This window comes from Heptranchias perlo, chromosome 1, assembly GCF_035084215.1.
Source record: "Heptranchias perlo isolate sHepPer1 chromosome 1, sHepPer1.hap1, whole genome shotgun sequence".
Lineage (NCBI taxonomy): Eukaryota > Metazoa > Chordata > Chondrichthyes > Hexanchiformes > Hexanchidae > Heptranchias > Heptranchias perlo.
This window is the reverse complement of record NC_090325.1, coordinates 139,874,140-139,900,602: the sequence shown is the minus strand read 5'-3', so window position 1 is coordinate 139,900,602 and position 26,463 is coordinate 139,874,140. Positions and strand designations below refer to the sequence as shown.

At 41.0% G+C, this 26,463-nt stretch overlaps 1 protein-coding gene across 4 annotated transcripts in view; it reads left to right on the top strand.

Annotated features, from left to right (window-relative positions):
* trim2a (tripartite motif containing 2a) overlaps positions 1-24,954 on the top strand; it is a 176,061-nt gene extending 151,107 nt beyond the window's left edge. For 3 of the 4 annotated variants that reach the window (XM_067991851.1, XM_067991836.1, XM_067991843.1), the window contains exons 5-12: positions 1,804-1,984; positions 3,960-4,692; positions 7,830-7,933; positions 8,774-8,941; positions 14,767-14,947; positions 17,823-17,893; positions 22,672-22,812; positions 23,058-24,954. In XM_067991851.1, the coding sequence (XP_067847952.1) occupies positions 1,804-1,984; positions 3,960-4,692; positions 7,830-7,933; positions 8,774-8,941; positions 14,767-14,947; positions 17,823-17,893; positions 22,672-22,812; positions 23,058-23,210 (1,732 nt within the window). In that variant the 3' untranslated portion in view covers positions 23,211-24,954. The remainder of the gene's footprint in view (positions 1-1,803; positions 1,985-3,959; positions 4,693-7,829; positions 7,934-8,773; positions 8,942-14,766; positions 14,948-17,822; positions 17,894-22,671; positions 22,813-23,057) is intronic. The other variant, XM_067991860.1, reaches the window with a different exon arrangement.
* The last annotated feature ends 1,509 nt before the right edge of the window (positions 24,955-26,463 follow it).

Here is a 26,463-nt window from a genome sequence, read left to right as displayed (position 1 = left end):
GACCAGAGGTTTGCAAATGTTACACCCCTGTTCAAAAAAGGGGAGAGGGATAAACCCGGCATATACAGGCCAATTAGCCTAACGTCAGTGGTGGGAAAATTTTTTAGAGACAATAGTCTGGGACAAAATTAATTGGCACTTGGAAAAATATGGGCTAATAAATGAAAGTCAGCACGGATTTGTTAAAGGAAAATCGTGTTTGACAAAGTTGATTGAGTTCTTTGATGAAGTAACGGAAAGGGTTGATGAGGGCAGTGTGGTTGATGTTGTGTATACGGACTTTGAAAAGGCATTTGATAAAGTACCACATAATAGACTTGTTAGCAAAATTAAAGCCCATAGGATTAAAGGGTCAGTGGCAGCATGGATACAAAATTGGTTAAAGGACAGAAAGCAAAAGAGTAGTGGCGAACAGTTGTTTTGCAGATTGGAGGGAAGTATACAGTGGTATTTCCTAGGGGTCATTATTAGGATCATTGCTCCTCTTGATATATATTAATGACCTGGACTTAGTCATGGAGGGTATAATTTCAAAGTTTGCAGATGACACAAAACTCGGAAATGTAGTAAACAATGTGGAGGACATAGACAGACTGGTGAAATGCGCAGACACGTGGCAGATGAAATTTAACACGAGAAGTGTGAAGTGATACATTTTGGTAGGAAGAATGAGGAGAGGCAATATAAACTAAATGGTACAATTTTAAAGGGGGTGCAGGAACAGAGACCTGGGGGTGTATGTTAGAGTACAAAAGCAAGATAGTTATGCTAAACCTTTATAAAACACTGGTTAGGCCTCAGCTGGAGTATTGTGTTCAGTTTTGGGCACCACACTTTAGAAAAGATGTCAAGGCCTTCAAGAGGGTGCAGAAGAGACTTACTAGAATGGTACCAAAGATGAGGGACTTCAGTTGTATCGAGAGCCTTGGGTTCTCCTTAGAACAGAGAAGGTTAAGGGGAGATTTGCTAGAGGTGCTCAAAATCATGAGCGGTTTTGATAAGAGTAAATAAGGAGAAACTGTTTCCAGTGGCAGAAGGCTCGGTAACCAAAGGAAACAGATTTAAGGTGATCGGCAAAAGAACCAGAGGCGACATGAGGAAACATTTTTTTACGCAGCGAGTTGTAATGATCTGGAGTGCGCTGCCTGAAAGGGTGGTGGAAGCAGATTCAATAGTAACTTTCAAAAGGGAATTGGATAAATACCTGAAGGGAAAAATGTACAGGGCTATGAGGAAAGAGCAGGGGAATGGGACTAATTGGATAGCTCTTTCAAAGAGTCAGCATAGGCACGATGGGCTGAATGACCTCCTCCTGTGCTATACCTACTATGATACTATCCATTTTCTCCCTCTTTCTTTCCTCAATATGTACATTCGCAGTTCTGCCTAAACCTAAGCCAAGTCTCTGTAATAACTATTATTGTTGTACCCCTCCAGAGTTGTGGTTCTAACGCTCCACTTTTGTTTTTGAATGCTTTGTGCATTCACATACCTGCCATTCAATCCTGACTACATTTTTGCCAGTATTTTTTTTCACCCTCCTTCTGAGCTGTTCTTTGTTACTTTCATACTTGTTTCTCTTGTTTTTGTCCTGCCCACATCTCTTGCCCCTTTTTTTAAATTACTTTCTGCTTCATTTTGGGTTTTTTCTCTGTTCCAGCTTTAGTTACTCTTCCAGCGAGGACGTTGGTCCCACCCTGTTCAGGTGCAGCTCAAAGGTGGCTGAAGGCTCGCAATTTATTCTGTTAATAATTTTGGAAAGTGGTGAATAGAACCCACAAATAACATTTGATATTTTCACAGGCTGCCTGAGCTGGACTCTGCTCTCAGTTTCCTGTCCGAAATCTTGCAGGATTTGACCAATGAGAAAGTAAGCATTGAAGAAGAAATCCATGCTACATTTGATGAGCTCCAAAAAACTTTAAATGTACGGAAGAGTGTTCTACTTATGGAACTGGAGGTCACATATGGTGTTAAACAAAAAGTAAGAGAACTTTAGTACTTGCCAAATTAATTTTGAGTAACTTGCCACAAAATGTTACGACTGCTTAAGTAGACTGATTCATTCATAAATAGTATTTTCTCATGGTTGGTTTATATACAGATGAAGGAAAATATCTGCAGTAAATGGGCTACGTCATGGTTGTCTCACCAGGACTGTGTAGAAATAGCACAATTGTAACTGCTCGCTATAATAGTAACTATTACAAAGTAATAGCAGCTTGTGTTTTCAGTGATATCAAGATGGTTGCTATGTTGAGGACCTAGCAAGCATGAAGGGCAAAGGATGTACCCCAATTGAAACATGACATTTAAGTGTGTAAAGAATGTTTGTCTTGCAAATTGAGAATCCTTGATAACTAAGTTTAAGTTTAGGTCAGTGTGAAGTCAAAACTATTTTGTACTGACGCTAAACTTCGAGTGGAAATCGGGTGCAAAGGTTCAAACTGTCTCTCTTCCCCAGGAAGTGTCACACTGCCTCAGTCTAGTGTGAGCTGATAGACTGCATTGTAGAGTTTGTGCTTCACAATGATGTTATGGTTGTGTAAATGCACCCTTAGTGTGGGAGACTAGAAAACCTGTATCACAGATATTAAAGACAAAACTGGGTAGAGATTATTCAAGGGAAAGGAATACCAATGCTGATAAGGAAACATCATCCTTTACAGCAGGTGGTTTCTCTCCACTGCCTTTGGCTCCCTTCGAAGCATCAGTCCTCTACATTTACTGTAGCTCAATTAAAAAATTAATTAAATTGAATTATTCTGCATCAAGAGTAAAAATATACGGAGTGTGTATTGACACCATTGTCAGCCAATGAGTTGGAGGCGGGGCGGGACATACGGCAGAACCTTCTGCAAACAGCCTATTTTACATCAAACAGTCTATTTAAATGGCGTCTCTACGAACTACAGTAAACAGAACTCATGACTGAAACTACTGCACAGCCTCCCGATAAAAGCAAGATTATTTCTCCAGCAAAATGCGAAAGTGGAGGATAGTTACATAAAACAAATTATGTGCGGAAAATCAATCCCAGTCACTTACAGTAGTGCTTCATCGTGTCACTGTGCCTTCAGCCGTCTAGGCCCCACACTCTGGAATCCCCTCTCTAAACCTCTCTGCCTCTCTACCTCACTCTTCTTTAAGACCCTTCTTAAAACTCACCTCTTTGACCAAGCTTTTGATTACCCTTCCTAATATCTCTTTCCTTGCCTCTGCAGTACCTTAGAATTTTTTGTTTTGCATTAAAAGTATTACATAAATGCAGTATTTCAGATGTACAGCATTCTTTTTAACTTTATCTTGAGATCTCAATACTGTGTAGTATGAAAATGTTTATAGAATTCATTAATAACTAACTCCTACTTCTGATAGAAGTAATTCTGAAACTCTTGGTAGATCTGGTAACCTGTATTCTTCAACTGGTGACCCCCCTGGAAGATGGGAATCTCTAAGTCAACAATATGAATAACACATTCACACTCAATAATTTAATAACCAAGGCATCGCTATCAAATAGGCTACAACCAGTTTTAGGCATGAGAGAGTCAAGACAACACTTTCAAGTGGAAATAAAAATCGCATATCATTATTATAAACTTGCCTTAATGGAAGGTGGCATGGTGCTTATGTAATATGTTGGTGTGCTGATGTCCTCAAGCCCTTAGTTGTTTGTGAACCCTGATTTATATATTATCTTTATATGAGTTGTATTGCCTTGTTAGATCTGAACAATAATTTTCCTTTTTCAATTGATCCATTAACTATCAACTAGCCAGTAACCTTTGCATCAATGTTTGCAATGGTGGTGGGGTGGGAGTTAAGAGTCCTTGTTTTGTGGGTTGTACTCACTGCTTCAGTGAAATAAATGCAATTTTCTGAGACTTTTGAGCAAATGTTGACATTCCAAAATAAAAGCTGTGTGTAGATATATTTTTTTTCAATTTTTGTTACAGGTCCTTCAAGCACAACTGGATGCATTACTGCAGGGTCAGGAAAGTATCAAGAGTAGTTGCAACTTCACTGAACAAGCTCTAAACCATGGGACAGAAACTGAAGTTCTCTTAGTTAAGAAGCAAATGGGTGATCGGTTGAATGAACTAGCTGTTCAGGAGTTTCCTTTACAACCACAAGAAAATGATCAGCTGGAGTTTGTGGTGGAAACTGAAGGACTTAAGAAATCCATTCACAATTTAGGTACCATAATCACCACAAATGCAGTGGCCTATGAGACTGTTGCAACAGGTGAGGGTCTGAGACAGTGCGTGATTGGCCATCCCACATCTGTTACTATAACAACAAAGGATAAAGATGGGGAACTTGTGAAAACTGGAAATGCATGTCTAAGTGCCGAAATTGCATCTCCTGATGGTAGTGTGGTCGATGGGGAGATACTTGACAATAAAAATGGCACCTATGACTTCCTTTATACCATTCAGAAAGAGCAGAAGGAGGGTGACTTTACACTTACTCTCAGACTTTATGATCAGCATATTAAGGGAAGTCCATTTAAGTTAAAGGTTGTCAAACCCACTGATCTTTCTCCAACATCTGATGGAGTCAAACGACGTGTGAAGTCCCCTGGCAGTGGACATGTGAAACAGAAGGCTGTAAAACGACCAGCTAGCATGTACAGCACTGGAAAAAGAAAAGAGAATCCAATTGAAGATGACTTAATCTTTAGAATTGGTATGTAGATTGTTTTTTTAAATGCTTTCCCTTTCTTTCCCACCCCCCCCACCCAGTGTTTAGTACCAAACTACTGGATTCCAATAAGATGAGCCCGTTTTATGTTGTGCAATTTGGAAAAAGTGTGCTTTCCTGGAACACACAAATGTCTGAAAGCTACTAGATTTTGTTGCTCTCTTTAATTTTCTTCCTACCCAGCTCCCTTCCTGGCTCACATGCTAGCTAACATAGTCAATAGTTCTCTTTCCTCTGGCACATCCCCCCTCTCCTTCAAAACCCCATATTATCACCACCTTTTTATATTAAAAAAAACACTCTCTCTTGACACTTCCATCATCACCCCATCTCCAACCCCTTTGCTGCTCTCACCCTTATACATGCCTTTGTCATCTTCAGACTCAATTACTGTAATGCCCTCCTGCTAGCATCCAGAGGCAGCTTGTCAGGTGAGGAAATTGAAGTGCTGCCTCACCTAGAATTGTTAAACTGCAGAATGGCACATAAATGAAAAAAGGAATTTCTGTTTTAGAATATTCCATGTGCAAAACTGCAACTTGCAGGTGAATGACCATTTGCAAAACTGCATTCTCTTTGGATTTATTTTACCCTTTTAAGCTTCTCTGGGTGACTGGGGTTCCGTTCCTATTTTGCAGCACGTGCGTTCAAAGACGTTGCGCATGTGTGAAGGGCCCGTTGCCATGGTAACAAGCTGGCTTGGCTAGGCATGTATATTATGTGCCTCACCTGCCGAAAAGATCCACCAGCTGTCATTGCTAGCATCCCTTCCTCCATAAATCCCAACTTGTGGAAAACCTTGCTGCACACATCCTGTCCTGCACCAACTTCCATCCATCTATCACTTAAAACCATTGTCTGGACTGTACCTTTTAAATCCCCTCATGGCTTCACTACAGCCTGCGGGAGAAATTCGAATAATGCCAGTTTGCGCTGCAAGATGGACTGCGCGATCGTACACCTGAGACATTGGCCCAATGGAAATTGCATGAAACTAGCGAGCTGCGCTCACCAATCAGGCGTCCTGATGCAGTTCGGTGAATTCCGGTCAAGCCGGCCCATAGGTAGCTGCTAGCTCCACAGGAATTAAACTGCAATGAAAATTACTTAGCTTTTTGTGGGCGGCTCCAGCTATTCCTCTAAGTATCACTGATTAGGCCGCTGAAGGCCCTGAACAACTGGGCGATGCATGCACAGCGCATGCTCTGCCCTGTTGATGACCAATTTTGTATCAGGGTCCTTAAACGGGCAATAGGACGCTGATCTGCTTTTTAAAGGTGCCTAATGCCTGTTTCTGGTGGGTGCCCTGTACACTTGGAAGTAGTCAGCTTTCAATGTGGCCACCGACGCACTTCCAGAGGAGATCAGGCGTGAGAGATCGTGACCCGAATCTTCCCAACCTTCATTTTTTTAATTCAAAAGACAGACGCAACAATATCCAATTTCTCCCCCACCCCCTCCCATTTCTGCAATTTCATCCAGTCCTATATCGCCCCTCCCAAACCCTTTATTACTCTGACTCTGGCCTTTTGTGCAACTCCCTTCCCATTGCCCCACCATTGGTAGCAGATCCTTCAAGTGACTGGGTTCTATGCTCTGGAAATCCGAACCTACACCTCTCCACTTCCCTCCTCGAAAAGAATCTCTTTTGATGAAGCTTTAGATCACCCCTCCTAACCACTCACTTCCTGGCTCTATCAGTTTTTCTTGTGCCTATTGGAAATGCCTTGGGATGTTCTTTATGTTAAAGGCGCTATATAAATATATGGTGATAGTAACCAGGGTAAGAAATTAACTTTTCAATGAAGGGAATATCAGTACAATGTGGGTAGATAAAATTAAGAATTGCAAACATAAAGACATCAGAATTACATTTGCAAAGTGAAATAAATAATAGATAACTTCAGACAATGAGCATCAGCAAATTAATTAAACTGTTTAAACCACTTAATTGAAAAGTTTTTAGATTTTATCATAGAATCATAGAAAATAGGAGCAAGAGTAGGCCATTCGGCTCTTCGGGCCTGCTCCACCATTCAAAATGATCATGGCTGATCGTCTAACTCAGTACCCTGTTCCCGCTTTTTCCCCATATCCCTTGATCCCTTTAGCATTAAGAAATATATCTATCTCCTTCTTGAATATATTTAATGACTTGGCCTCCACTGCCTTCTGTGGTAGAGAATTCCACAGGTTCACCACCCTCTGAGTGAAGAAATTTCTCCTCATCTCGGTTCTAAATGGCATACCCCGTATCCTGAGACTGTGACCCCTGGTTATGGATTCCCCAGCCATCGGGAACATCCTCCCTTTATCTATGAACTATTATAATTTATCTGTCAAAAAACTGTATTTTAGATTTGATTTTTATTTTGAAACCAGAAATTGATGTGCTCATTCATCAAGAATTTAAAGAGATATTTTTTAAAAATTGTTTTGCTTCTCTAAAATCGGTTAGTAGCTACATAGCTGAGGGTAAGGTGCATATCCTGATCTGATCCCACGACATTGCTTTGTGCTGGTATATATCTAGAGATTGCCTCCTGGCTCTGATCTGACTGCATAAAACATGTGCCATGCAATGTTAAGTTGAATAAACCTCCCTTTTTATAAGTAGCTATTGTTTCAATCAATGATGAAGGTGCTAAAAAATGTCAGTATCATTCATAAAAGCAGATTTCTGTGTCAATACTTCAGATTCAGTTTAAATGAAGGTACCTGCTTCAGTGATAGTGTACCAAATACAGCCCTGTGGAGCCTTATGGTGTGGTCTGATGCTGTTGCTACAGTGGGAAATTCCTCAGAGCTGCTAACTCTCTGCTGGGGTTATGTTGCTGGAAGTGCAGCTGAAAATTTCCACTGCACTTCCAGTGAAGTAATACAAGCAGAACGGGAGCAGCTGCAAGGAATTTCCTGGCTAATGTGTTGCTAAGATGCTGTCTGTACCTGAGGGATATAACAATTATGGAGTCACTAAGACTGTGCTTCTCTGTTTTGTTTTGCTACTACAAATATCTTGGTAGAAATTATGTTTGCTAATGATATACTGTGACTCCAGGTAATGCTGCATTTGTCTTTTCAAATAAAGCTGTGCACACTTAATAAATTTTGTTTCATTGCAGGTACTAAGGGAAGAAATAAAGGGGAATTCACCAATTTGCAGGGAGTGGCAACATCTACCAATGGAAAGATCATGATTGCAGACAGTAACAATCAATGTGTGCAGGTAAGGAGACTTGGATATATTTCAAAAGGTATCATCAGCCCCCCTTCCCTTGCCTCCATCCTTACGGTGTGTGTCCTGCTCCTTTCTGCTGCCATTACACGGTTGCATCAATAAATTCTCCTGAACTACTAAATGAGTATGATTTTTACTATTTTTAAAAAAATCATCTGCGATGATTGAGATGCTGGATAACCATCTGTCCTGAAACACAATTTATTCAAGCTGACAAACATTATTAACCATAAATGTGGGATTAATCATGTAGAACTATACAATTGGGCTCAAAGTCCTATAAAACAGGGTTACCTTCTAACTGGGCATCCAAGCAATAACATTGTTATGGTAACTTGGAAGCAAATTTCAAGCATAATTCCAATGTTATTCTTAATCTGGAAAGTACTACATTTGGCAATATTTAAATAAAAGTAGTATTTTTTTACATTTTTCAAATCTATCATTTTGAATGAAATAACAATGGGTAGAAGTGACTTTGATGATATCCCAGTTGCACAGTAGAGTCTGACAGTCATGGTTTGATGCATCAAATCTCTTTACTGATGAATTGGATTGAGAATTGTGAATGTGCTACACTAAGTGTATTTTCATTCTGTAGTGGTACAGACTATCATTCTGTAGTGGTACAGACTATCATTCTGTAGTGGTACAGACTATCATTCTGTAGTGGTACAGACTATCATTCTGCATTCTTCACACAGCTTGACTGATACTGTGTCCTGTATTTTTTTAAGAAATAAATGTTCCTCTTTTACAAATGACAAAATATTGTATCTTGATTCATAACTTCAGCATTGTACAAGATGTAATAAACTTATTTTCTAGATTTTCTCAAATGATGGACAATTTAAAAACCGGTTTGGTGTACGTGGACGATCTCCTGGGCAGCTGCAGCGTCCAACAGGAGTAGCTGTACACCCAAGTGGTGACATCATCATAGCTGATTATGATAACAAGTGGGTGAGCATTTTCTCACCAGATGGGAAATTCAAGGTGAGCAGGTAGTCTTTGTAATTAGCCAGTTATAATCAACTGAGTCATATGCAAGCTTGGGTGTAAATATGACCAAACATTTTGAATATTTGTCATATTTTTGCTCATTGTTCCTTAAACTACTATAATAACTATAAATGAAATCTCAATGAATCCATTGATCAAGACCATTCCTGTAAGGGCTGTGCACAATGTTATTGTAATTTATTGACCATATAGGTGATATTGGTGCAATCTATGTGCTTTAAGTGTACATAATCAGTCCACTATGATATGAGAACATTTCTCGTTTGTTAAGTGACGTATGGCAAAAATCAGCTTTAAACGTATCCTGTTTTGAGATTTTTGCCCATTTGCCCGAGAAGGGATATTGGGTTCATTTATAATGTGCTGCTATGAAGTTAAATTTAGTCTGAGGGGAGGCAATCGTCAAGAGTTGAGAAAGGGGTTGGGGTTGGGCTTTTGTCTGCCTCTCTTGGTTGGGGGAGGTGGAAAAAGGCAGTCTGGTTTGAGTTTTGAAATAGGTGGAGAGGTCTTGCTTTTTCTGAAGCCAAAGGAAGACTGTAAGAAGCACTAGTCAAGGCACGAATGCATGCAGCCTACAATAAAAGAGGCTAGTTTCAAGGATTGCTAGCTTGTAAAGTGAGTTTAGCTCGTTTACAGAATGGCATCATTTTTATTTTCCATATTACAAGGAGTGATATGAAATAGATTGTATTTCACTAGAAGAATATGTTCTGTTCATTAATATATGTTCAAATAAAATAAATTAGTTTGTTAATTTACAATTGGTCTTGTCTCACTAGGGTGCTTATCAGTCTGCCTTTCAGAAGATAGGAGAAACACGTGTAGGGACATATGCAAGATTACAGTATCCAGCACGCACGCACGTGTACACACACACTTACAAACACACACACAATTCTTGTAATGCTTATGTTGCATTGTCTGCCTTCAGAAGTTAAAAGACCACATCTCCAGGAGACCCAGTGGAAATGATTTCCTCTCCCTTTAATCGGAATGCAAGTGACATCTGATGTCCATAATATTCTTCAGGTGGAGACAAATAAATCCTGGCCACAGTGTTAATTTTTTTTCCCCCCCAGTGCTTTGGCTGGAGATTTTTTAAAAACTTAACCTTTCATAACCTTTGATTTTAATTTAGATTTACTTATCTTCTGAACAAAAAAAATCCATCTTCAAATCTTATTGCACAATTTCCCAATCAAGAGTATGTGCAGGTAGACCTTATCCAGCTTTGTGGTCTTGAGCTGGATTTCCCAACCCTTTTGTCCTCCCTTTTTCCTCCCTGGAAAAAAAATTAGAAGCAAGTTATTTAGAGGTGTTTGTGAACATCTAACACCGTAACATTTTTTTTACACAGCAAATTGTTACGATCTGGAATAAACTTTCTGAAAGGGTGGTGGAAGCAGATTCAATAGTAACTTTCAAAAGGGAATAGGATAAATACTTGAAAAGGAAATATTTTCAGGGCTGTGGGGAAAGAGCAGGGGAGTGGGACTAATTGGAAAGCTCTTTCAAAGAGCCGGCACAGACATGATGGGCCAAATGGCCTCCTTCTGTACTGTATGATTCTAACCTGAACGTAAAATACTTGCTTCACATAAAATGCTTTTTTAAAAAAACTTTTTCCACATTCTCGGTAAATTTTGATGCACTGGTGTATTCTGATTTTAAAAACTTAAAATTGTTAAATTATCGTTTTAAATAGCCAAGTTGCATTGGCAATCTTCAATAATAAATAAAAACAGAAAATGCTGGAGAAGCTCAGCAAGTCAGGCAACATCTGCAGAGAAAGAAACAGAGTTAACGTTTCAGGTCGAAGACCTTTCGTCAGAACTGGAAGATGTTAGAGTTTAAGTTTTTAAGCAAGTACAGGGCCAGGGAAAGGGGGGAGGGAGGAAAGAACAAAAGGGAAGGTCTGTGATAGGGTAGAGGGCAAAAGTGATTAAATGACAAAAGGGATGATGGTTCAAGGCAAGGAAGGTGGTAATGGGACAGGTTAAGAAACAAAAGATTGATCAGGAGTAGCTGTAATTGGCAACAGCCGAACCATTACCAGCACTTGCTATCCGAAAAAATGGGAGCAGTGGTTATGATCTGAAGTTATTGAAATTAATGTTGAGTCCAGACGGTTGTAAAGTGCCTAAACGAAAGATGAGGAGCTGTTCCTCGAGCTTACGTTGAGCTTCACTGGAACAGTGTAAGAGGTCAAGGACAGTGAGGTCAGAGCAGGAGTGGGAAGGGGAATTAAAATGGCAAGCGACCGGCAGGTCAGGGTCACACTTGCGGACAGAGAGGAGGTGTTCAGCAAAGCGATCGCCCATTTGGTCTCCCCAATGTAGAGGAGACCGCATTGTGTGCAGTGGATACAGTATACTAAATTAAAAGAAGTACAAGTAAACCGCTGTTTCACCTGGAAGGGGTGTTTGGGGCCCTGGACGGTGGGAAGGGAGGAGGTGAAAGGAAAGGTGTTGCAGCTCCTGCGCTCGCACGGGAAGGTGCCGTGGGGAGGAGAGCGGGTGTTGGGGGTGATGGAAGAGTGGACCAGGGTGTCACGGAGGGAACGATTCCCTTCGGAATGCTGAAAAGGGAGGGGAAGATGTGTTTGGTGGTGGGATCACGCTAAAGGGGGTGGAAATGGCGGAGGATGATACGTTAAATGTGGAGGCTGGTGGGGTGGAAGGTGAGGGCAAGGGGGATCCTATGATGGTTCTGGAAGGGGTGAGGGCAGAAGTGCGGGAAATAGGACGGACCCGGTCGAGGGCCCTGTCAACTACAGTAGAGGGCAATCCTTGGTTGAGGAAAAAGGAAGAAATATTGGAAGCACTGATGTGAAGGTGGCATCGTCAGAGCAAATGCTACGGAGACGAAGAAACTGGGAGAAGAGAATAGAGTCCTTACAGGAAGCGGGGTGAGAGGAAGTGTAATCAAGGTAGCTGTGGGAGTCGGTGGGCTTATAGTAGATATTGGTTATCAGCCTATCCTCAGAAATGGAGATAGAGAAGTCGAGGAAGGGTAGAGAAGAATCTGAGATGGACCATGTAAAGGCGAGGGAAAGGTGGAAATTGGAAGCAAGGTTGATGAAATTTCCCAGTTCAGGGCAAGAGCAGGAAACGGCACCGATACAGTCATCAATATACCGGAAAAAGAGGTGAGGGAGGGGACCTGAGTAGAACTGGAACAAGGAATGTTCCACGTATCCCACAAAAAGGAAGGCACAGCTGGGACCCATACGGGTTCCCATAGCGACACCTTTTATTTGGAGGAAGTGAGTGGAGTCAAAGGAGAAGTTGTTCAACGTAAGAACAAGTTCAACCAGGTGGAGGAGGAGGGTGATGGTGGATGAGGACTGGTTGGGCCTCCGTTCAAGGAAGAAGCAACACGACAAAGGGTGAGATTGGAGGGAGAGTTGGGTTCACCTTTTATCATGTTTTCACTGTCCCTTCTGACCTTCCCCTTTCTGATCCTGAACGATCAGTCCTCAGCAAAGGCTTCATCCCTTTACGCCCCCACCTCAATGAATTTTAAGCTTGACACGATGCTGAGCTCTTCTTCCGTCGCCTTCACCTCCGCGCCCGCTTCTTTGTCCAGGATTCTTCCTCCCCGCACAGCAGACCCTTTCTCCCGTCTTCAGAATTCTCGTCCCACCTGGACCCCTCCCTCTGACCTCTTATCCTCTCTTGATCTTTTCATTGCAAACTGCCGGTGTGACATCGGCCATCTCAATTTCTCTACTCCCCTCACTCACTCACTCTAACCTTCCTCCCTCTGAACTTGTTGCGCTCCGTTCTCTCAGGTCCAACCCTGACATTGTCATTAAACCTGCTGACAAGGGCGGTGCTGTTGTTGTGTGGAGAACAGACCTCTACCTTGTGGAGGCTGAACGCCAACTCTCTGACACCTCCTCCTACCTCCCCCTGGACCATGACCCCACGGCTGAACATCAAGCCATAGTTTCCCAGACTCTCACTGACCTCATCTCCTCTGGAGATCTTCCCCCCCCCCCCCCAACCCCCCCACGGCCTCCAACCTCATAGTCCCCCAACCCCGCACAGCCCGCTTCTACCTCCTTCCCAAGAGCCATAAACAGGACTGCCCCGGGAGACCCATTGTTTCAGCCTGTTCTTGTCCCACGGAACTTATTTCCTACTATCTCAACTCTTTTTTCTCCTCTTGTCCAGTCACTTCTGACCTGCATCCGTGACTCTTTTGATGCCCTCTGCCACTTTAACGGTTTCTAGCTTCCTGGCCCTAACCGTGTCCTTTTCATCATGGATGCCCAGTCCCTCTACACCTCCATCCCCCACCAGGACAGTCTGCGGGCCCTCTGCTTCTTCCTTGAATGGATGCCCAACCAATCCCCATCCATCACCACCCTCCTCCGCCTGGCTGAAACCTGTTCTAACGTTGGACAACTTCTCCTTTGACTCCACTCACTTCCTCCAAATAAAAGGTGTCGCTATGTGAACCCGTATGGGTCCCAGCTATGCCTGCCTTTTTGTGGGATATGTGGAACATTCCTTGTTCCAATCCTACTCTTTTTCTGGTACATTGATGACTGTATCAGTGCCGTTTCCTGCTCTTGCCCCGAAAGTTTCATCAACTTTGCTTCCAATTTCCACCCTTCCCTCACCTTCACATGGTCCATCTCCGACTCTTCCCTTCCTTTCCTCGACTTATCTATCTCCATTTCTGGGAACAGGCTGTCAACTAATATCTATTATAAGCCCACCGACTCCCACAGCTACCTTGATTACGTTTCCTCCCACCCCGCTTCCTGTAAGGACACTGTACCCTTCTACCAGTTTCTCCATCTCCATCGCATCTGCACTGACGATGCCACCTTCACACCAGTGCTTCCAATATGTCTTCCTTTTTCTTCAACCAAGGATTGCCCTCCACTGTAGTTGATAGGACCCGTGACCATGTCCGTCCTATTTCCTGCCCTTCCCCTCCCTCCCAGAAACATGATAGGGTCCCCCTTGTCCTTACCTTCCACACCACCAGCCTCCACATTCAACGTATGATCCTCCGCCATTTCTGCCACCTCCAGCGCGATCCCACCACCAAACACATCTTCCCCTCCCCTTTTTAGCATTCCAAGGGGACTGCTCCCTCCTCGACACCCTGGTCCACTCTTCCAACACACACTGACCTCCCCACTGCACCTTCCCGTGCGGGCGCAGGAGATGCAACACCTGCCCTTTCACCTCCTCCCTTCCCACCACTCCTTCCAGGTGAAACAGTGGTTTGCTTGTACTACTTTCACTCTTTAACATCTTCCAGTTCTGATGAAAGGTCTTCGACCTGAAACGTTAACTCTGTTTCTTTCTCCACAGATGTTGCCTGACTTGCTGAGCTTCTCCAGCATTTTCTGTTTTTATTTCAGACTTCCAGCATCCGCAGTATTTTGCTTTTGATTTGGCAATCTTCAACTTAGTCAAAGTAAAATACTATTATCTATATCTCCATTGACAAAAATTAAAACAAACCATAATAGGACATTAAGGTGGTACACCATACTGGAACCCCAGTGCAGTAGAATGTAGATGTGTCCATGTAATTCCTCAGTATAGCTTTGCCACCGTGGAAGGGTGGTAACCAGAGGCTATGGGCTGGGAGCAAAATTTGAGGGATCAGTCTTTCCAGGATGCTCTTGCACGCATCCTAATGACTGCAGAGGGGCATTAGAAGAAGTCTGGAGATTGAGGTCCTGCCCATCCCCTTGGCTGAGGGGAAAAATGGGGGATAAAAATGTAAAACTACTTTTAAAATGGTTACATTCTGTTCTCTCCTGACAGACCAAGTTAGGTTCTGGGAAACTTTTGGGACCAAAAGGCGTAGCAGTTGATCGGAATGGTCATATAATTGTGGTGGACAACAAGGCTTGCTGCGTGTTCATTTTCCAGCCTAACGGGAAGCTGGTGACGAAATTTGGTAATCGAGGAAACAGTGACAAGCAGTTTGCAGGTACACTTGATGGTAATACTTGAACCCCCTTTCTTGCCTCTTCTGCACACATTTGCATGAAGACTCAGCATGCTCAAAACTTGTTGCATAAATTGCACGCATGCTTGTTCTCGCCCTGAACAAGATGATAAATGCATGATTCCTGCCAAATGTACTTTACCAGTTGTCATCTGTATAAGATGAATATATTCAAGAAAAGATAGATGTCGATTTAAGAGCTACCGAAAGTACAGAAAATTGTGTTCTGGAGAGCAAATAGAGGGAAAAAATCCCATATTTAGAGCTCAACTCTCACCTACTTAGTCAACTTATATTTTGTGTTTTATTCTAAAGTGAACTTCCTTGTGACATTCTACAAATTGATTGTTCAGGTTGTAGTCCCATAACATGGGACCATCCATCCCTGTAGCTAGTGTATGCCTCTAATACTGTTGAAATTGCAAACTCTCAATGTGGGGAACCATTGTGAACTATAGCAGTGGTATCCTTATGATCTGTGCCTCCAGTTGTGGTACACTTAGAGAATGAAGGGTCTAGATGGCAGAATGCTCTTCATCCCAGAGCATGCCGCCATGCTGGAACGGCATGCTCTTCATCCTAGTCCATCATGCTGTAGCCTAATGTGGCAGCTTTATATATTACTATAACAGCGATTGGCATCTGAAGTAGTTTTATAGTGACTATCTCGTCAAAATGTGCTTAAATTTATTATAGATCCACTTATTTTAATTTAATTAATATTTTTACTCTTTTTTTTAAAAAAAAGTACACAGGCTCCATAATCTATTCCAACACATGCCTCTACCTCCCTTGCGTCTGCCTCTCCCTCTTCTTTCCCTGTTGTTTGAATGTTTCCCTTGTTTTTTTTGTATTTATACTGAGATTTTGTGGTGTCTATTGCTAATCTGGTTATGTTAGACCTTGTTTTTTAAATATAGAATTACAATGTGCTTGTCGTGATTCTGGGGGCATTCTCCAAACCATTTACTGAATAATAAATTCTTCTCGACCTTCCTTCCCAGCAAAAAAACACTCTGAACACAATAACCATTTCCTTTGTAAAGGTTATAGTAGTCATTATTTTTTGTTGTTGTCGGGAACTTTCAATAATTGAACTTTCAATCCAGAATATTGACCTTAAGAACAATGCATTGTATAAAATATATATATATTAATTTATTTTTCTTGATCTTCTTTATTGAATGATTACAGTTGCCTGAACATTTTTGCACTTTACTGAACAGAGTAACTAGTTAACCAATTTTATCTTGAGGTGTCAAACTTCTGAAATGGTGCTTTGTGATTGCTGGGCAAGAACCTAGCGAGCTAGTTCAGTGTTAGTAGCATAGGGCTACTCAGAATAACTGATACCCCTCGAAGAGAATTAGAGAACAGTAACCAGAGAGAAATTATATCAGTGAAGCTTGAGCTTTGATTTGGTTTATTAATATATGAACCTTGACTGAAGTTTAATTTGTTTTTGTTTCACAACAGCACATAGAGGTATGACTTTCCTTCTCCTCCCCAAAAGTGGGTTTGTTATTTTGGTTTGGTTTAAAGGTTTTCTGATGACACCATTAGGAGAAGCAGTGCTGCATGATTTATGACAAAAATCTTTTCTTTGGGCTAGTATTTTTAAAAAAAATTATGTAGAGGAAATTCATTATGGCCTATTATTTACTCTACATAGTAATACTACAGGATCTAATATTCTTCAGGTCAAGTGAATTTTGACATTTGGTAATTTTTTGATGCTTATGATATTGCCAGTATTTCTGTCACAAAAGTACCATGTCCACACTTGCCAATCATTTTTTGACATTCCACACAAGTCTTTTTGGCCATTCCATACAAGCCTCATCTATGAAGTGCTGATAAACTAAATGCTACACTAGATCTTTCACCGATGTGACCCATTTAAAAATATACACCTCATATTTGGAATTCTTCAACTTCTTTGATGTTGCAGTTGCCCTATTGGCACAGGCCACATCTATTCTGCAGAGCTCTGACAGGGTTTCTGTTTCCAGGATCAGAAGCTACATTCATAGTGATGCTAAATGGCCTGTTCAATAATGAATGAGCTTAAAAAGTTTCATGAAATGTAAAAGAGAAAGGGGTCAGGCAGAAACCATACCAATCCATAACAATTACACTGTCAAAAGCTGAAGTTAAAAGTTGCTGGCATTTGGACCTCACTTGAAGTGCTACTTGCTCTTTCTCTATCAACTAATTTGTACTGCTATATTCCCATTAATTAGAGTAGATGGACCTTGGTTACTAATTGACAGTTTCCAGGCCTTAAAAGAACCGTAAAAATTTACATCACAGAACAAAGCTATTCGGCCCATTGTGTCTGTACCAGCTCTTTGCCAGGACAATCAAAAACTAATCCCAATCCTTTGCTTTCTCCCCTTAGTGCTGTATTTTTTTCAAATATTTATCCACTTTCTCTTTAAAAAATGTAACGATCTTTGCCTCAACTGCTCCCTGTAACAAAGCATTCCAAGTTTCAGCAACTCTTAAATCTTTTCTTTTGATTTAGTAACAGGAAAAGATTTTAATTCCTTTCTAAAAGAAATCAGGAGCTTTTTATTTTGTAATTAAATTTGTTAAAATGCAAATTGTTGGAAATGCAGCTTTGGTTCCTCCTATGTAGATTTTATAGAATACAACGTTACTAGTACTAAAATAATTTGTTTTTCATCTGGTTATTATAGGTTTTCTTATACCTACCCAAGCCAGTGTTTCAAAAAATGCACCATGTGGTTAAGGTGTTAGAATACATTTTGTGTTCAGAGTCCAAACACATTGTTCAATGTTTTTTAAAAAATTATTCTTAAAAACATATTGACTATATTGCTAATTTTCTGCCTTTCTCTTCCAGGTCCTCATTTTGCAGCAGTCAACAACAATAATGAAATCATTGTTACTGATTTTCATAACCATTCTGTTAAGGTAGAGAAAGTTTTCCATGTTGGTAATCTGTGATACGTAACTTGCATTAAGAATGAGCAAATGCAACATGCTTTTCTCTCCTATCGAGCTTCTTGGCAAAGTGAAGACTTCATTAGGTACAAGAGTGAGCACCTATCTGAAATGGAAACCCAAAGTGGCCTCAATTGGCTGTGGTGGATTATTCACAAAGATCTAAATTGACCTGTGAATTTTTGTGCTCATTGAGGTGATGGATATCATTGCTATCTTTTGCCACTGTGGTCACTTACTGGCAACATACCTTAACCCCAACTTCAGAGCACTTCTACTACAGTTTTTAAAATTCTATTTCTCATACTAACTGTCCTTACAGGCTGTAAAATTGCCAACTTGTGCTGAATTATGGGCATTGTAGTACTATGCATCCATAGATACCAGGAAAGGATTAGGACTATCCTCACTTACTATACTTTTGATTCTTGTAGTCAACAGAGAAGGGGGAGCATTTTATTCCACCATTGTGGGCTGGATTGAAACTTAGGTCCCAAAGTTGAAAGGACCGTGTGCGAAGTCATTGCCGCACCTAGCCCCATCTCTATTCTTCCAGCTTGATTTTGAGCCATTTTAGATTTAGGGCACTGGTTCCACTGACTTGTTTTGTGTCCCTTAGATATGCTGCATTTTTTCAGTTTAATAATTGGGGATAATGCCACTGTACTTGTCTTTTAACAGGTGATGTATCATTATTAGAATCATAGAATGGTTCCAGCGCAGAAGGAGGCCATTTGGCCCGTCGAGCCCATCCCGGCTCTCTGCAAGAGAAATCCAGTTAGTCCCACTGCCCTGCTCTTTCCCTGTAGCCCTGCAAATTTTTTCCCTTCAAATACTTATCCAATTCCCTTTTGAAAGCCAGAATTGAATCTGCCTCCACCACCCTTTCAGGCAGTGCATTCCAGATCACAACCACTCGCTGGGTAAAAAAGTTTTTCCTCATGTCGTCTTTGGCTCTTTTGACAATCATCTTAAATCTGTGTCCTCTGGTTCTTGACCCTTCTGCCAATGGGAAGAGTTTCTCTCTATCTACTCTGTCTAGACCCCTCTTGATTTTGGACACCTCTATCAATTGTGTGAGGTTACATTTAAATAGTATCTTCAATAATTGACTTTGATGTATCTATAATATGGCATTATCACAATCCAGAGTGAGATGAGATTGTATCATACAGTAGCATGATTAAAATACTATATACACGAGGGAAAAACTTACTTGACCTCGTCCTCACCAATCTACCTGTCGCAAATGCATCTGTCCATAACAATATTGGTAGGAGTGACCACCGCACAGTCCTCGTGGAGACGAAGTCCCGTCTTCGCACTGAGGACACCATCCAACATGTTTGTGTGGCACTACCACCGTGCTAAATGGGATAGATTCAGAACAGATCTAGCAGCTCAAAACTGGGCATCCATGAGGTGCTGCGGGCCATCAGCAGCAGCAGAATTGTATTCCAGGACAATCTGTAACCTCATGGCCTGGCATATTCCTCACTCTACCATTACCAACAAGCCAGGGGATCAACCCTGGTTCAATGAGGAGTGTAGAAGAGCATGCCAGGAGCAGCACCAGGCGTACCTAAAAAATGAGGTGCCAACCTGGTGAAGCTACAACTCCGGACTACATGCATGCTAAACAGCGGAAGCAACATGCCATAGACAGATCTTAGCGATTCCACAACCAACGGATCAGATCAAAGCTCTGCAGTCCTGCCAAGTCCAGTCGTGAATGGTGGTGGACAGTTAAACAACTAACGGGAGGAGGAGGCTGTGCAAACCTCCCCATCCTCAATGATGGCAGAGTCCAGCACGTGAGTGCAAAAGACAAGGCTGAAGCGTTTGCAACCATCTTCAGCCAGAAGTGCCGAGTGGATGATCCATCTCGGCCTCCTCCCGATATCCTCACCATCACAGACGCCAGTCTTCAGCCAATTTGATTCACTCCCAAGTGATATCAAGAAACGGCTGAGTGTACTGGATACAGCAAAGGCAATGGGCCCCGACAACATCCCAGCTGTAGTGCTGAAGACTTGTGCTCCAGAACTAGCTGCGCCTCTAGCCAAGCTGTTCCAGTACAGCTACAACACTGGCATCTGCCCGTCAATGTGGAAAATTGCCCAGGTATGTCCTGTCCACAAAAAGCAGGACAAATCCAATCTGGCCAATTACCGCCCCATCAGTCTACTCTCAATCATCAGCAAAGTGATGGAAGGTGTCGTCAACAGTGCTATCAAGCGGCACTTACTCACCAATAACCTGCTCACCGATGCTCAGTTTGGGTTCCACCAGGACCACTCGGCTCCAGATCTCATTACAGCCTTGGTCCAAACAAGGACAAAAGAGCTGAATTCCAGAGGTGAGGTAAGAGTGACGGCCCTTGACATCAAGGCAGCAGTTGACCAAGTGTGGCACCAAGGAGCCCTAGTAAAATTGAAGTCAATGGGAATCAGGGGGAAAACTCTCCAGTGGCTGGAGTCATACCAAGCACAAAGGAAGATGGTAGTAGTTGTTGGAGGCCAATCATCTCAGCCCCAGGGCATTGCTGCAGGAGTTCCTCAGGGCAGTGTCCTAGGCCCAACCATTTTCAGCTGCTTCATCAATGACCTTCCCTCCATCATGAGGTCAGAAATGGGGATGTTCGCTGATGATTGCACAGTGTTCAGTTCCATTCGCAACCCCTCAAATAATGAAGCAGTCCGAGCTCGCATGCAGCAAGACCTGGACAACATCCAGGCTTGGGCTCATGAGTGGCAAGTAACATTCGTGCCAGACAAGTGCCAGGCAATGACCATCTCCAGCAAGAGAGAGTCTAACCACCTCCCCTTGACATTCAACGGCATTACCATTGCCGAATCCCCCACCATCAACATCCTGGGGGTCACCATTGACCAGAAACTTAACTGGACCAGCCATATAAATACTGTGGCTACGAGAGCAGGTCAGAGGCTGGGTATTCTGCAGCGAGTGACTCACCTCCTGACTCCCCAAAGCCTTTCCACCATCTACGAGGTGCAAGTCAGGAGTATGATGGAATACTCTCCACTTACTTGGATGAGTGCAGCTCCAACAACACTCAAGAAGCTCGACACCATCCAGGACAAAGCAGCCCGCTTGATTGGCACCCCATCCACCACCCTAAACATTCACTCCCTCCACCACCGGCGCACAGTGGTGGCAGTGTGTACCATCCACAGGATGCACTGCAGCAACTCGCCAAAGCTTCTTCGACAGCACCTCCCGAACCCGACCTCTACCACCTAGAAGGACAAGAGCAGCAGGTACATGGGAACAACACCACCTGCATGTTCCCCTCCAAGTCACACACCATCCCGACTTGGAAATATATCGCCGTTCCTTCATCGTCGCTGGATCAAAATCTTGGAACTCCCTTCCTAACAGCACTGTGGGAGAACCTTCACCACACGGACTGCAGCGGTTCAAGAAGGCGGCTCACCACCACCTTCTCAAGGGCAATTAGGGATGGGCAATAAATGCTGTCCTCGCTAGCGACACCCACATCCCATGAACAAATAAAAAAAAATATCTGATTTACAGCTCTAAACCTGCCATTTACAGTGTCATACACTGGTAGTACCACATTTTTAGCACTGTTTCATTCGCAAGAACAATTTTGTTTAGCCCTGTGTAGCGCAATGTACTATATCTCTCTAGGACTTATTCATGAAAACATTAGTATTTGGGAACTAAAGGCTCATGTAAATCTTGATACTTCACTCCCTCCAAGATTTCAGCCAGTTATGCCTTGAAAGGGAGCTGCTTGTGTCTTACAGCAGGAAGTATTAAAGTGCCCTGTACCATTAACTGACTTTTAAAATTATAAAACTTAAATAACAAACTTTCCCTCACCCATTATATCAACAATATAGAGTAGGGAACAGGAGAATATCCACCGTGGTCACTTGTGAAATAAACTCATCCCCATTTCATATTCTGTATGTATCTCCTCTAACTTGAACATTTCAGATCGGAATTCTTTAGAGATTTTTTAAAATGAGGTCAGGATCACTAGGCTTCTAAATTTGCATATGACAAATGTCCCAGGGATTCGTTCCAGTGTAGAATGCTCAACTAAAATATCTGAAATATTTGACTTAACTGCCCTGTTCAAATATTGAAGGACCTGGATGTTTTGATCTGTTTACTCTGACCATAAGCTCCTTAAGTCAGGTTTAATTTTGGTCTGATTGCAATAGATTAATGCTAGTATAGATTAATGCTATCGTCCTGCATCCTGTCCTTCTGATCATATGTTGCCTGATTTTTGAGCTGGCACTGTTAGGTGACATTAAGGAAAAATTAAATACTGATATTGGCATTAAAGGAAATTTCTATTCTTGCTCTGCAGCAGCACATTGCAAAACTATGCCACTGGGAACAAAAATAACTTTGTTGCACACTGTTAAACTGCATTAATGCTATACTTGTAACATAGTTAAACTAATGTTATTTGGGGGGGAAATAATCAAGGAAACAAAATGATTGTCTTTGTTTTTAATATGGTTTAAAATTGCATTTGGCTTTCAGTGGGTTGAGTTCACTGTGCAATGAATTAAAGATTTGTGCATGTATAAAAATAAAGCCCATCCAGGATTTTAATTTGGTTACTCTCTCTTTCAGTTTTTAAAAACAAAATAATTTTATTGAACACTAAGCATTAGCTGAAAAGTATCTAAGATTAATGGTGCATTTTTAATATGTGCAATGTACTCTCATTTTACACATAGGTGTTTAACACTGATGGCGAGTTTGTGTTAAAATTTGGATCTAACGGAGAAGGAAATGGTCAGTTTAATGCTCCAACAGGAGTGGCAGTGGATTCCAATGGAAATATTATAGTTGCTGATTGGGGAAACAGTCGTATACAGGTAATATAAATAAAGTTTTAATAACAAAGACACACATCTCACACTTTTTTTGTAAGTTTGCTTTTCAGCTAATGATTGATGCTACATAAATGATTGGTAAAGAGATTGAACTATATCATTCAAAAAATTCTTCCCATTGACTACATACATATTTCTGCAGCTTTGAATATACAGAAGAAAAACTGAAATTGATCTTCAGACTTAAGTTTTGGTTTCAATTCTGGTTTGTTTCTATTTTTAAACAGGTGTTTGATGGAAGTGGGTCATTCCTCTCTTATATTAACACTTCTGCTGATCCTCTGTATGGCCCTCAAGGTCTGGCGTTGACTTCAGACGGTCATGTGGTGGTAGCTGATTCTGGAAATCACTGCTTTAAAGTTTATCGCTATTTGCAGTAGCAGCTGATCTTTGGATCTACAAATCTCATTGATAGAACTGGAAACGGATGAGTTACTGCGTTAAAGAACTAGTTCATTTTCCCTTTAGGATGGGAGTTGCTTGTTTGAAGATTGTTTTTATTTGGCGCCTCTTCCTGCCCCCAGTTTATTTAAGTAAACTGTACATGTGGAAGAATATGCGCAATTTTATACCCAAGGATTCCCTCTACCCTTCATAACGCTGTATGTTCCAGCTTCACAGAAGTCAAATAATGTTATCATAAAACTAATAAGCAGACGATTGCACGTCTGAATATGCAGATATAAATAATGGAGTATGTAGCTAGCTGCTCATGAATTTAGGAATAAAACGTTCTGGCATATTAAACACAAACTGCATTCATTCTGTATGGAGAGCTTTCACATCATATGTTCAGATAGATATATATATCTATCTCAAGTATGTGGTTGCAAATGAGCAAATGGCAGAAATCAGCAGGGGGGGTCTGGGTGACATTCACAAGTAAATGGAGCATTTGGTTTTGAGCTTTATGGACGTCTTTCTGATCCTTAGATTAAATGACTGCCTATGCCCTCATTCACAGCTACATTTTATTTTTTATAACTATATATACTCTCCAACTGGCTTTTACAATTAAATCCTCGTATTTTAATAAGGAGGGTAAATCGCTGGACGTCTGTAGTGAATGCGTTGTCATTTTCTTACATTGACAGTTGCATCACATTAATGCGGGCAATCCATCAAATACTTTGACTAGCTATTACTATACTAACTCCAGAATAATGCCACTTGTTTTGCACCAGGGTGTAATGGTATTATGCAATTCTGAAGCAAATTCATGAGGGAATCGACAGCCTAGTATATATCGTGCTTTAATTTTTTGACGTCTTTTAGAATAGTGGCATCAAATATAGGTAACTGGTTGTTTTATTAAGATTCCCAGTTTTAACCAAAGTCCATGATGCATGCTATGTGCTACTCTGTTAACTGTGCAATCTGTCATTTTTGATGTAAGAAAAAAAGTTTGAAAGAAATGAAACATTAATAATATCCTTGAGTTATTTAGTGTATCCTAAATTAAATCGGGCACAGGTATAATCCTGCTGAGCAAAAGGAGGCATAATGAAAGTACGTGTACACCTTCGTTAAGATAAATGTCATACTGCCGCTATTTATTGAATTTGCTAGATTTATTGTATGATTTGCTAGTTCTTCCTGCAGTCTACTCAGGTACTTAGTTTGCATCTATTTATCATAATTCTAATTTGTGCTAAGATTGCATAATTGGAGAAAATTTGTCAATCTTTTGAAGTGCACTAAAATATTGAAAATTGAGAGCTGATTTACACTTCACATAAATATAGCCTCTTTTAATCTTGTGGCTGCTGTTTTAGAACTGTTTAATTGCTGTCGTGCACATTTTTTTTCATGTGGGGATGTGGGAGGAGAAGAAACAAAGTTAATGTAAATTGTTAGTAATGTGTGTAGATTAGCAATACTTTATTTGGACCAATAAGTAACTGATCTTTCCTGAGAAGGGATAAAGAACAAAGTGCTGCACTAGTCTGTAAATTTAACATTATTATTTTGTCTGTAAAAATGCTCAACAAAACTATTTATATTTTATCTCACTAATGTATTAACAAATGCCTCTGTTGCCAAATGTTTGGGAAACTAAGTGCCCATAGAAATTGTTTGGGGGAATATGTTCAAAACACTAAATAAAAAGTGGTGCTAAAGGTAGTATTTTGAATAGCTGAAGCTTGGATGTGTTGTGTATCAATGTAAGCCCTCTTTTGCTCCTTTTTGTTGTGCTTAAGTTGTATTTTATGTTGTGGTTCAAAGAATGGAATAAGTGACTAAGTGACTCCTTTCTCCTCCCTCTCCCCCACCACTGACATTGGCATGATGTGTAACAGCATGGCCTTAACAGATGTACTCTTCTGTCAAAAACCATAAAAAAATAATTAGAGTTTACCACAAGATAAGTTTGAGGATTCTGCATTGAGTGTGCAACAAAACTGAAAGTCAGTTTATCAACTTGGGCATTTTTTGTTGTAAATTCCATGTTAAATGCTTCTGCTAATGTTTGAGGGACAACTTATGCATTATTTGAATGTTACAAACATTCCATCGTTGTGATTCAGTTTTAAAAAAAAAACTTGTTTGTGTACAGCACATGGGAAAAAATTAAAAAGTCATGCACTCAATATGTCTATATACTGTGTTCTTTTAAATGTCTAGCATTTGCTTCCAAAAAAGAATTTGAGTTTGACTTGATTTTTTTTGTGCTCCTGTCCTTCAGCTTAATGAAAATACACTACATGCTAAAACTTTTTGGATCCTGTTCTTTCTGGTTAATGTGTTGAGGCAAACTTGATCTGAATCAATGGGACAAGTACAATACTGCTGTCTTGCACTTTTAAGTGTGTATTGTGTAAATATTTGATTTTTTTTAAAACCTTAGGATTCTGTCTGAATTGAGCAGAATATACACTGCTTAAATCAGATTAAGGAGCTCAATTATGGTTTAGCAATGACGTTTAATTTTTTTCTTGATAAATTTATGGTTTTTCTGCAGTGGGGTGGTTTTGATCTGTCTACGCCCTTGAACAAAAAGAACTTATATTTACATACCACCTTTCACATCTACAGGACATCTCAAAGTGCTTCAGTCAATGAATTACTTTTGAAGAGTAGTCATTGTTATTTAATGGCAAATGTAGTCACCTATTTGCACATAACAAGGTCCCACAAACCACAATGAGGTAAATAACCAGATGATCTATTTTTTTGGTGGGGTTTTTTGAAGGACAAATGTTGGCTAGGACAGAGAATCCCTTGCTCTTTTTTGAATAGTGCCATACGATCTTTTCCATCTGTCTGAACAAGCAGATGGGACCTCTATTTAACGTCTCATCCAAAACACAGCACCTTCAACAGTGCAGTACTCCCTCAGTACTGCACTGTCAGTTTAAATTATGTGCTCAAATCCTAGAGTGGGGGTTTGAACCTACAATCTTCTGACTCAGATGAGAGTAATACCACTGAACCAACACTGACACACTTGCTGTTGTCTTATTAAACAAACCTATTTTTCCACCACTGAAAAGGTGGTGGGGAAGAGATAATAAAATAAAGTCCTGTGAAATTGCAGGATTTTAGTTGCAGACATAAACTAATTCAAACATCTTCAGACATGTACATATGCAATCACACTGCCTTGTCCAATTTGAGTGGTATTGGTTAGTT